The 13,039-nt window shown below is 43.3% G+C and overlaps 1 protein-coding gene across 2 annotated transcripts in view; it reads right to left on the bottom strand.

Annotated features, from left to right (window-relative positions):
* The window catches only part of slc7a11 (solute carrier family 7 member 11), a 188,831-nt gene extending 176,077 nt beyond the window's left edge, over positions 1 to 12,754 (bottom strand). For both annotated transcript variants that reach the window (XM_078238448.1, XM_078239312.1), the window contains exon 1: positions 12,023 to 12,754. In XM_078238448.1, the coding sequence (XP_078094574.1) occupies positions 12,023 to 12,308 (286 nt within the window). In that variant the 5' untranslated portion in view covers positions 12,309 to 12,754. The remainder of the gene's footprint in view (positions 1 to 12,022) is intronic.
* Positions 12,755 to 13,039: the final 285 nt, after the last annotated feature.

Below are 13,039 nucleotides of genomic sequence, written 5' to 3'. Positions count from 1 at the left end.
CGTAATATACCTGCCTATTATCCTGACATTATTGTCTCTTGCTGCTCAGCCAATTTCCAACCAGGTCAATAATTTGCCTTCAATGCAATAAGCTACAACTTGAGCTGAACTTATAATGAGGGACATTATCTTGAAGCCCAGATAAATAACATCCATTCCCACGTCCACTTCTTCGGTCACTTCAAAAACTTCAATTAGGGTTGTTAGGCATGACTGACTCTTTACAAATTCATGCTGGCTCTTTCTGATCAGTAGAACATTTTCATTGGATAAAAGCAAATTACTGCAGATGCTGCAACATTTGGAATGCTTTTGGAACATTTTCATTGTGTGTTCACTTACTCTGCATATAATTATAGACTCCCAGAATGTCCTGCTCAACTTTCCCATTGAAATAAATAGTTCCCGAATAGAGAGAACTTTGAAAGATTCAGGGTATCTGCAATATTCTAAGCTACTTCTTTTAAAACACTGGGATAGAAACTAGCTGATCCTGGGGATTTGTCACTGCTTAGTGCCATTATTTTCTTCATTACTATTCTATTGCTTGCGTTAATTTTGATAAGTCCTTCATTCAATATTAATTTCATTATTTTTCTGGCATACTATCCTCTTCCTCTACTGTAATTACTGATTCAACATGTATGCCATTTCCTTATTTTATTTACAATATCAAAAATCTTTACAGTGCAGAAGGAAGCCATTCAGCCCTTTGAATCTGCGCTGGCTCTAAAAGAGCATTCCACCAAGTTCCATTCCTCTTATCCCTGTAACCTTGCACATTCTTCCTTTTCAAATAACAATCCAATTCCCTTTTGAATACTTTGTTCATCTCTGCCTCTACCACCCTTTCAGGAAATTTGTTCCAGAATCCAATCGCCCTCTGGTGATAAACTATTTTCCTCACATCCCTTCTACTCCTTCTGCCAATTATTTTGAATCTGTGCCCTCTAGTTCTTGATGCTCTCTTGAGGGGAAACAGTTTCTCACTACTTATCCTGTCCATACCCCTCAGGGCCTCGAATGCCACTATCAAGTCTCCTCTTAGCCGCCTTTTCTCTAAGGAAAACAGTTCCAACGTCTCCATTCTATCCACATAGCTACAGTTCTTTATCCCTGGAATCATTACTGTGAATCTACTCTGTACCCTCTCCAATGCGTTCACATCCTTCCTCAAGCATGGCACCCAGAACTGGACGCAGTATTCCCGATGAGGCCTAACTGTTGTCTTAAAGAAGTTCAACGTAAACTCCTTAATCTTGTACTCAGCGCCCCTATTAAGAAAGCCAAAGAATCTATATACTTTTTAAACTGCTCTCTCAAAATGCTTTGCCGTCTTCAATGAATTATGCACATATACACTGAAATCCCGCTGGTCCTTCATCTCCTTTAGATTTTCTCCTTTTATATTGTCTTTCCACATTCTGCCTGCCAAAATGAATCACCTCACATTGAACTTTATCTGCCACTTGTCTGCCCAATTCACAAACATGCCTATGTTCTACTGAAGTTCAAGATTATTCTTATCACTGTTGACAACATTTCATAGAGTCAAAGTTTCCAATCTTCGTATCATCTTTAAATTTTGAATTTATGCCTTGAACACCACAGTCTAGGTCAGTAATATATATCAGGAAGAGCAAGGATCTCAACACTGACCCCTGGGAAACTCCACAACAAACCTTCCTCCAATCTGAAAAACAACTATTGATAACAACCATTATCAATTTTCAAGTGGCCCATATTGCTACTGACCACCCTTTTTTTCGTAATAAAATTGGAGCTTTTCTTCTGTAGTTTTTGATATGCTTTGCATGCTTCTTTTCATCCTTTATTTTTGTTTTACTTGACATCACACTGCTTTTACTACATGCAGCAGTATTTTGATGGTATCAGGCAGGAACTTTCAACAGTTAATTGGGGGAGTCTGTGGGAAGGCAAAGGGATGTTTGGTAAGTGGGTAGCTTTCAAAAGTGTGTTAACCAGGGTTCAGGGTAAGCACATTCCTCTCAGAGTGAAAGGCAGAAGTTGGGGACCCTGGATGATTTGGGATATTGAGGCCCTGGTCAAGAAGGAGAAGGAGGCACATGACATGCATAGGCAGCTGGGATCAAGTGAATCCCTTGAAGAGTATAGGGGGTATAGAAGTAGAGTTAAGAGAGAAATCAGGAGGGCAAAAAGGGGACACGAGATTGTTTTGGCAGATAAGGCGAAGGTGAATCCAAAGAGCTTCTACAAATACATGAAGTGCAGAAGAGTAACAAATGAGAGAGTAGGGCCTCTTAAGGATGAACAAGGTCATCCTTGTGCGGATCCACAAGAGATGGGTGAAATGAATATTTACTGTTGAGAAAAGCATGGAAATAAGGGAACTTGGGGAAATAAATGTCTTGAGGAGTGTACATTTTACAGAGAAAGAGGTGCTGGAAGTCTTAAAGCGCATCAAGGTCGATAAAACCCCGGGACCTGATGAAGTGTATCCCAGGACATTGTGGGAGGGTAGGGAGGAAATTGCGGGTCCCCTAGCAGAGATATTTGAATCATCGATAGTCACGGTTGAGGTGCCTGAAGATTGGAGGGTAGCAAATGTTTTGCCTTTGTTTAAAAAGGGCTGCAGGGAAAAGCATGGGAACTACAGGCCAGTGAGCCTCATATCTGTGGTGGGTAAGTTATTGGAAGATATTTTGAGAGACAGGATCTACAGGCATTTAGAGACGCAAGGACTGATTAGGGACAGTCAGCATGGCTTTGTGAGTGGAAAATCATGTCTCTCAAATTTGATTGAGTTTTTTGAAGGGGTAACCAAGAAGGTAGATGAGGGCAGTTGATGTTGTCTACATGGGCTTTAGCAAGGCCTTTGACAAGGTACCGCATGGTAGGTTGTTGCATAAGGTTAAATCTCACGGGATCCAGGGTGAGGTATCTAAATGGATACAAAATTAACTTCTTGACAGAAGCCAGAGTGTAGAGAGTTGTTTTTCAGACTAGAGGCCTGTGACCAGTGGTGTGCCTCAGGGATCAGTGCTGGGTCCACAGTTATTTGTCATTTATATTAATGATTTGGATAAGAATATAGGAGGCATGGTTAGTAAGTTTGCAGATGACACCAAGATTGGTGGATAGTGAAGAAATTTATGTCCGATTGCAATGGGATCTTGATCAATTGGGCCAGTGGGCTGACGAATGGCAGATGGAGTTTAATTTAGACAAATGCGAGGTAATGCATTTTGGTAGATTGAACCAGGGCAGGACTTACTCAGTTAATGGTAGGGCATTGGGGAGAGTTACAGAACAAAGAGATCTAGGGGTACATGTTCATAGCTCCTTGAAAGTGCAGTCACAGGTGGACAGAGTGGTGAAGAAGGCATTCAGCATGCTTGGTTTCATTGGTCAGAATATTGAACACAGGAGTTGGAATGTCTTGTTGAAGTTGTACAAAACATTGGTACGGCCACACTTGGAATACTGTGTGCAATTCTGGTCATCCTATTATAGAAAGGATATGATTAAACTAGAAAGAGTGCAGAAAAGATTTACTAGGATGCTACCGGGACTTGATGGTTTGAGTTATAAGGAGGGGCTGGTTAGACTGGGACTTTTTTCTCTGGAGCGTAGAAGGCTGAGGGGTGATCTTATTATTTTATAGACCTCTATGAGGGCATAGATCAGCTAGATAGTCAATATCTTTTCCCAAAGTTAGAGGAGTCTAAAACTAGAGGGCATAGGTTTATGGTGAGAGGGGAGAGATACCAGAGGGGCAATTCTTTCATGCAGAGGGTGATGAGTGTCTGGAACATGCTGCCAGAGGTAATAGTAGAGGCGGGTACAATTTTGTCTTTTAGAAAGCATTTCAACAGTTACATGGGTAAGGTGGGTATAGAGGGATATGGGGAAAATGCGGGCAATTGGGATTAGCTGAGGGGTTTAAAAAAAAGGGTGGCATGGACAGGTTGGGCTGAAAGGCCTGTTTCCATACTGTAAACCTCTATGACTCTATGCAAAAGGGGCGGCACAGTGGCTCAGTGATGAGCACTGCTGCCTCACAGCTCCAGGGACCCGGGTTCGATTCCGGGCTTGGGTGTCTGTCTGTGCAGAGTGTGCACGTTCTCCCCGTGTCTGCGTGGGTTTCCTCCAGGTGCTCCAATTTCCTCCCCAGTTCGAAAGACGTGCTGGTTAGGTGCATTGGCCATGCTAATTCATCCTCAGTGTACCCAAATAGGCACTGGAGTGTGGCGACTAGGGGATTTTCACAGTAACTTCATTGCAATGTTAATGTAAGCCTACTTGTGATACTAATAAATAAACTTTAATGCTTGTCTAATTTTGGCATTTATATATTTACTGCTTTCTTGTGGCTGCCAGGGTGATTATACACAACTCCCACGACAATCTCAAATCCTTTAGTAAATGGCTTCACATCAACTGGTTTCAGCATTATAGGAATTGACAGTAAGAATGGGCTGGCTGTGTAGATAACATTGGACCTGTGGTGTCTTGTACCTGCATAGCAGCAGGTCCACAAGATATCACTTTGTCCTCATCTCCTCCATATTTGGTTACCTTTGGCCTCAGCAAAAGATCCACAATAAAATTAAAATTAGTATAGTAATAATATTCCCAGCAAATTGGGAGACTCTTTTTAACAAATAAAAATATATGTTGAATTGACAGATAACTTGCTGGGGCATGCAACCTTTTTAGGAGTTGAAAGTGGTGGTTTTAAACAGTTAAATGCTCTGAAATGTTATAACTTCTTGGTTTAGCTTGGTTTATTTATTACTGTCACAAGTAGGTTTATATTAACACTGCAATGAAGTGACTGTGAAAATCCCCTAGTCGCCACACTCCAGCACCTCTTCTGTTACACTGAGGGAGAATTTAGCATGGCCAATGCAACTAACCAGCACATCTTTCGGACTGTGGAAGGAAACTGGAGCACCCAGAGGAAAGCCACGCAGACACAGGGAGACCGTGCAGACTCCACACAGGCAGTGATCGAAGCCAGGAATTGAACCCGGGTCCCTGGCGCTATGAGGCAGCAGTGCTAACCACTGTGCCACCAAGAGTTGCATATACACAACACAGCCAAACTTAACATGTCATGAAAGAGAAATGTACAGTCCCCCAACAGAATCACTGGGACATTTCAGCCTCTACTTGTGACAGAGATGCATTCCACACCCATGGTTCGATATTGCGCAGAGTGATATTAGTAACAAACACATATAACATTTGAAATGTGAAGGTGTTAATTTATTTATTAAATGGATTAAGAAGTCTGTTAGTAACATGATTCAGCAAAATTCCAATCGTGGTATTCTATGTCAGACAAGTTGCTCCTATTTCCCGTTTTGCAACAAATGTGGTCAGTTAACTGAGGTGAAAGACAAAAAAAAGACTTCATTTATGTCGAACCTTTCACAACCTCAGGACATCCCACAGAACTTTATAGCAAAGTCAGCATTTCTGAAGCAGTCAATGCTGCAATGTAGGAAATGCAGTAGTCAGTTTGTGTATAGCTTAATTCCACATGCAGCAATTAAATAACCACTCCTTCAGTTTGTTTTGGTGTTGGGTTGAGAAATAAATATTGGGCAGAACACCAGAAAGATCTCCCCTTCCCTTCATAGTTAAATATCGTGACAGTTTTCAAAGGGAAATGAAAATATTTCGTACCTGTCAAGGATACATTTCTGAAATTTGGGGGCATGGTACACATCAATTTAAATGTGTAGAAAAGCACCTGCAGATATCGTCAAATCACCTATATCTCTGTTCTAGACCAATAACACACATTTGAAAAATGATCCCTTTGATATTTAAGCACTGACATAACACATTCTTTTTTTTTATACTTTTCCAATTCAATCAAATCAAATCCAATTCAGAGTCTCAACAAGTTGAGACATTTCAGATCCAGGCTGACAAGACAGGACGGGAGACCAAAACCACCCTGTCCTAGGCCTGATCTACATGAGTCAAGCTGATTGGAGAAGGGGGAGGATCCTCCTCCAAGTCTTGAGCTCATTTGCATCTTAGCCAAAAGGCCGAGATGCCGCTTTTAAAAATTGCCTCATATGAAACATATGAAGCCTCAGCGTAACCCAATGACCTCAACATCAGGAAAAAGATACAAATGTATGAGATCACATCCAATCGACTCGAGTACAGCTTCTTCCCTGCTGCCATCAGACTTTTGAATGGACCTACCTCGCACTAAGTTGATCTTTCTCTACACCCTAGTTATGACCGTAACACTACATTCTGCACTCTGTCCTTTCCTCATCTATGTACGGTATGCTTTGCATAGCGCACAAGAAACAATACTTTTCACTGTATACGAATACATGTGACAATAATAAATCAAATCAAAATACAGTGAAAAGTATCATTTCTTGTGCACTATACAAAGCATACCATACATAGATAAGGGAAGGAGAGAGTGCAGAATGTAGTGTTATAGTCATAGCTAGGGTTTACGAGAAAGATCAACTTAATGTGAGATAGGTCCATTCAAAAGTCTGAGGGCAGCTGGGAAGAAGCTGTCCTTGAGTCAGTTGGTATGTGTCCTCAGACTTTTATGTGTTTTTCCCAATGGAAGAAGGTGGAAGAGAGTATGGCTGGGGTGCGTGGGGTCCTTTATTATGCTGGCTGCTTTCCGAGGCAGTGGGAAGTGTAGACAGAGTCAATGGATGGGAGGCTGGTTTGCGTGATGGACAGGGCTTCATTCGCGACCCTTTGTAGTTTCTTGCAGTCTTGGTCAGAGCAGGAGCTATACCAAGCTGTGATACAACCAGAAAGAATGCTTTCTGAAGTGTATCTGTATAAGTTGGTGAAAGTCGTAGCGGACATGCTGAATTTCCTTAGTCTTCTGCGTAAACCAATATATGTGACAATCATAGATCAAATCAAATCACAAAGAATGACAACTTGAGTTCGGTATCAAAGACTTACAAACATATATATTATTGTTTGTGAGGTCTTGCTGTGCATAAATTGGCTGTAATATTTCCAATCATACAAAACAAATCACAATTCATAGAAGTGTTTTCTGAAGTTTTTGTAATCACAGAATCCCTGCAGTGCAGAAGGAAGCCACCAACTCTTTGACAGAGTATTTTATCCAGGCCCTCTGTCCCGCACCCCCCCTGCCCCCCCCCCTCCCCCCCCCCCTCCTATCCCTGTGATCCCGCGCGTTTACCATGGCTAATCCATCTAATCTACACATCTTTGGGCACTAAGGGGCAATTTAGCATGGCTAATCCACTTAACCTGCACATCTTTGGACTGTGGGAGGAAACCGGAGCATCTGGAGGAAACTCACGCAGACACATGGAGAACGTGCAAACTCCACACAGACAGTCACCCAAGGCTGGAATTGAATGCGGGCCCCTGGCCCTGTGATGCCACGGTGCTAACCAGTGTGTCACCGTGCTGCCCAAATTAATTGGTTGTAACATTCTTAAGTGGCATAAATAGTGTGTGTAACATTTTTCCCAAGTTTCCTTAACTCTTCCTTCAAAGTTACTAATTTCCACCAAAGTCTACCCATACCCTCTCCAAAATATCACTGCAGTTTCTTGTTGAAACAACAAATTCATGGGAGCAATTGGGAAGAATACCAACCCAACCAACTGATTTGTCAAAATCCAATTGGTTTACCTGTCTTTGCTTGTATGACGACTGATTATGGGGTATCAGTGGCATATAACATCTTAACTACTCATTTACATTGTGCACTACACCCAGAGAAACCATGTGTGATTAGCATTGCACAAACATGTATCATAGTCCGGAGAATGTTTCTTAATAACTGTTTTAGATTGTAGCCCATTATTACATGTGCAAAAAAACATGCACAGGTGGTCAGACAACAACAAACCCTTAAACCTCTGCCACTGTAATTAAGATAATAATAGATGGCTAGCAGTGAGACAAAACAAGGAGTGAATGAAGAGGTTACGATTGCAACCCATCGCAAAAGTGATTTTTGACACCACAAAATTAAATTTCTGTCCAAAAATAGAGGTTGTGATATCCCAGCTATTCTGTAAGGAGATAGTAGCAGTACCTTCAGCAGAATAGTCGTCACAGTGGAACCTGGTGGTTTCTCAATCAGTGGAATTTTCATCCAATCCTTACAAAGTAAATTTTGGGTAGAATTTCTACTCCTGTGTCTAGGCTGCTACCTGACATTATAACGGAGTGGAGACATTCTAGCTCAGACGAGGCACATATAGACCCCATCAGGGTAAAACCAGGAAAGATCATGGCTATAGTTGGTGGTTGGTATGGAATTGGGATTTTGAAATGCAATGAAAATGAACAGGCAGAGGCTGGATGAGCTACAACAGTTTGTCCACCTTGACCCCTCAGACACTCCACCATCCAAGGGCCTCAGAATCAGAGGTATGATGGAATTATGTATAACTGCCAATTTGCTGCAGTGCCAAAACACTCAAGAAGCTCAAGACTACCGAAGACAATGCATCTCACTTGATTGGTGTCCTTACCACTGCAATCAATAACCAATCCTTTCAGCATTGGTGCCCTGTGGCATATGGGATGCACTGCAGCAACTTACCAAGTCTACTGATAACACATCTCCCGGCCACATGAGCTCTGAATAGGCCAAAGCAACTAATAATGGGGGATACCATCACCTCCAAGTTCATTTCCATATCCCATACCATTTTTTCAGGAACGTTGATCCTTCATTGGCATTAGAGCAATGTCCTGGAATTTTCCACCTTATATATTATTGTGGAGGACCATCACTGCAACCACTGTTGCAGTTCACGGAGAAGGTCCTGACCACTTTCTCAGGGCACCGAGGGATAGGTAACAATTGCAATTCTTCCACCATTGCCCATTCTGTGGGTGGGATTTGACAGCCTCGCTCGTCCTGATACCATAAAATCCTGCCCGAGATCAACGGACCTTCCCATTGTCCGCCCTTCGCCTGCTCCGATTCCCGTGGCGGATGGGACAGTAAAATTCCGGCCCATATCTGCAAGTAGTTTTCTATCCATTTAAATAGATGTTTCACAAGAACAAAGTTCAGAATGACCTCTGAGGGTTCACAACCCTTTAAGTTTCCACTGTTATTACAGAGGCAAATGTTCCATCAATTTTTCGCAAATAACCAAAGTCTCGTCAATACAAGACACAAGTGAGAGGTGATCAATGCCAAGCTGTTCCAAAGAACTGCTTCTTCTTTTCTGCCAAAATCTCTTTTCCACTCAACATCTCTTAAATCCCATTTTATCTAAGACTGCTCCCACAAGGGCTGTCTGAACATATCTATTACAGTATTGGACACAAATTAAGATAACATTGAGTATCACTGAGAAAAGAAACATGCTGCCAAAGCTTTTTTGCCTTGCATTCATCAAGACAGATGCAAGAATGCCCAATTTAAAAGAGAGCAAACATTTATCCTGCTTGAGAAAAGGATGCTGATTGTTTGGCAAGCCAACTCTGATTGGTTGAGGCATTGCTACGGAGAATGCACGAGGGAGCTACTACAGAACCATAGAAAAACTACGAACAGCAACAGGCCATTCAGCCCATTGGGTCTGCTTTGACCACAAAAGAGAGTAAAATTCATTTTTATCTCACTCTCCAGCACCTGGAACATAGCCTTGCAGGCTGCAGCACTTTAGATGCCGATCCATCTATTTTTTAAATGAGTTGTGCACTTCAGCCAGCAACTTAGGCAGTCAATTCCAGATGCCCACCACCCTTTGGGTGAAAAGATTTTCCTCATATCTCCTCTAATCCTTCTACCAATGCCCTTATGTCTATGCCCCCTGACAATTGATCCCTCAACTAGGGGAAACCAGTTTCTATCCTATCTAGGCCCTTCATAATTTATTACCCCTTAGCCTCTTCTATTCTAAGGAAAACAATCCGAGCCAGTTCAATCTCTTCTCATAGCTGCAATTTTCAAGCCCTAGCATCATTCTTGTAAATCCCCTTTGCGCCCTCTCCACAGCAATGATATCCTTCCAGTGCCGTGTGCTTTTGTTTAATTCAAAGAGGGCGCAATGCCTGGACAAATTCCTTTTGCCTGCAGGGCACAGGTCCTTACATCTGAATATATACAGCTTCTAACAAGCGGAAGTGAGCTACATTGCGAGCCCAACTGATCATTTTAAATTGGTTGCCGATGTAATTCTTGGCACACTCAGGATTGTTCAGCAAGTGCTGCCCAATCACAGAATCATAGCTAATGTTAGACACCTGTCCTCTAATGGAAAGAAGAAGCATGAAACAGCCAGCCTATTCCTAAATTGACTTGCCACTTCTTCATCCATGTCGCCACATTGACGTGAAGGTGGCAGTACAATTGTGCCATTAGCAAAATGCAACAACAACTTCCTTTCTGTATAGCACCTTGAAAATAACCCATTGAGATTCTCGGCTGTAAATTTGTCATCAGGTCACAGATAAACATTGGAGCTGGAGTAGACCATTCTGTCCTTCTGATCTATTCGGCCATTTAGTATGATCATGGATGATGCTCTGTCTCAACACCACAATTCTGCGCACACCCTATACTTTTTGTCATGTTAAAACAGGTGCCTAAAAAGTGAGGGGGGTATTCTGTGGTGCAGCTTAAAGGAGAATTGAAGAGGAATGCTTTATTGATATCCTTTCATCATAGAATCCCTACAGTGCAGAAGGAAGCCATTCGGCCCTTCGAGCCTACACCAACCAGAATCCCACCCAGACCCTATTCCCGTAACCCCACATATTTACCCTGCTAATCCCCTGGCACGAGGGTCAATTTAGCATAGCCAATCAACCTAACCCACACATCTTTGGACTGTGGGAGGAAACGAGGAAACCCACGCAGACACAGGGAGAATGTGCAAACTCCACACAGACAGTGATCCGAGGCTGGAATTGAACCCGGGTCCTTGGCGCTGTGAGGCAGCAGTGCTAACCACTTTATTGATATAATTCCTAGATAAGTATGATGATATACATAGAAGTTAGGTGCAGGAGTAGGCCATTCAGCCTTCTGAGCCTACTCCACCATTCAATATGATCATAGCTGATCCTCTATCTCAATGTCATATTCCCAATTTCACCCCATACCCCTTGATGCCATTAAAATCTATGTGTGCAAATAGAGTTATATAATTAGAGAACAAAACATCAACATGCACGTTCCCCTTTCATCCTAGTTTTCCCTACACCTCCACTTTCTCAGAAGACTCAGGAAATTTGGCATGCCCACTATGACTCTCACCAACTTTCACAGATGCACCATAGAAAGCATTCTTTCTGGTTGTATCACAGCTTGATATGGCTCCTGCTCTGCCCAAGACCACGAGAAATGACAAAGTATTTTGAACGAAGCCCTGTTCAGCATGTAAATCAACCTCCCATCCATTGACTCTGTCTATACTTCCCTCTGCCTCGGAAAAGCAGCCAGCATATCCAAGGACCCCACTCGTCCCGAACATACTGTCTTCCACCTTCTTCTGTCAGGGAAAAGATGCAAAAGTCTGAGGTCACGTACCAACTGACTCAAGAACAGCTTCTTCCCTGCTGCCATCAGACTTTTGAATGGACCTACCTCGTATTAAGTTGGTCTTTCTCTACACCCTAGCTATGACTGTCACACTACATTCTGCACTCTCTCCTTTCCTTATCTATGTACAGTATGCTTTGTATAGCGCGCAAGAAACAATACTTTTCACTGTATACCAATACATGTGACAATAGTAAATCAAATCAAAGAGAAGTTTGGGGGCTACAACTTATAGCAAAGGGGAGCTTTGGTTGTCTCGTTGAAGTTGCACACATTGCAATCTGCCTACTTAGTCGTTTGTCCAAGAAGAGAAACAAACACTGAAACTTTTAGGGGGGTTGTGGGGCGCACTGGAGTCCAGTGACTTCCCAATTGCTGCCTGGCATCCCGCTGAAGAGTAAACTACTTATGTTACCAAAGAAAATCAGGGCCACGGCGCAAAGTTTTGTGCAAAAACTTTTTGCCAACTGAACTCACCGAATAGCGACAATACACCGCACGCAGTCCACATAATCAGCGCCATCCCCACCGTCCCGGTGTGTTTCAGGATCCCCTTGGGAGAGATGAAGATGCCAGCGCCGATAATCGTCCCGATTATAATCGATATGCCTCTCAGCAGCGTGACTTTCTTCTTGAGGACCACCTTGTTGGGGGGACGTTGGCTTGGCTGCCGGGCGCCCGCATCTGCGGGTTGCACGAAGCCGTTGGTGGCCGCATTGAGGTGGACCCGGCCGGAGACAGTGGGCAGAGCACTGCTGGACATACTGCTCAAAGTCACTGGCTCACACCAGCTAAGTGACCGAATGTGATCCTCCTGAATGATCCACGACTCTGTGTGAGTTTGCGGGTGCTGTGTCCAGAGGCAGGTGTGCTTTAAGCCGGGCTCTTGAAACTACCACTCATTTCACTCTGATTACCTGTGTGTGTCTCTGTCTATACATCAGGCTGCGTGTCGGCTTGACTCTGTCTGCCTGTACATCTGTCTTACTGCTGCACCAAAAGTAACAAGTCGGCTTCCGCCGGCTCTTTATCCAGCCTCGGGCAAACAAACACTTAATTGATGTCACTACCCGGGATGTGTTGCATCAGCCAGAGAACATTACTCACCACTGAACCATACCTAGGGTGCTTTGGCAACCCAATCCTTTCAAACATTTTCGGTGACTTTGCTTTTCTCTTCCTATTTGTGTTTCACTCCCTTTTGGTCTCTATCCCTCTTTCTCCACCTGCCCCCCCCCCCCCCCCACCCCCCCCACACACACACACACAACTATCTGTAAAGAGCAAATTCAAATACAACTTCAGATATTCAACCTTTATCAGTAGCCACCTGAAGTTTACTCAAAGGGGACAGCAGCCGATGGTCGTATGGAGGGTGGCACAATGGCACAACGGGTTAGCGCTGTTGCCTCACAGCGCCAGGGACGTGGGTTCAATTCCAGCCTCGGGTGACTGTCCGTGTGGAGTTTGCATATTCTGCGGTGTCTGCGTGGG

Source organism: Mustelus asterias, chromosome 1 (genome assembly GCF_964213995.1).
Source record: "Mustelus asterias chromosome 1, sMusAst1.hap1.1, whole genome shotgun sequence".
NCBI lineage: Eukaryota > Metazoa > Chordata > Chondrichthyes > Carcharhiniformes > Triakidae > Mustelus > Mustelus asterias.
The sequence above is the reverse complement of the archived record's forward strand: the minus strand, read 5'-3'. Positions and strand labels throughout refer to the sequence as shown.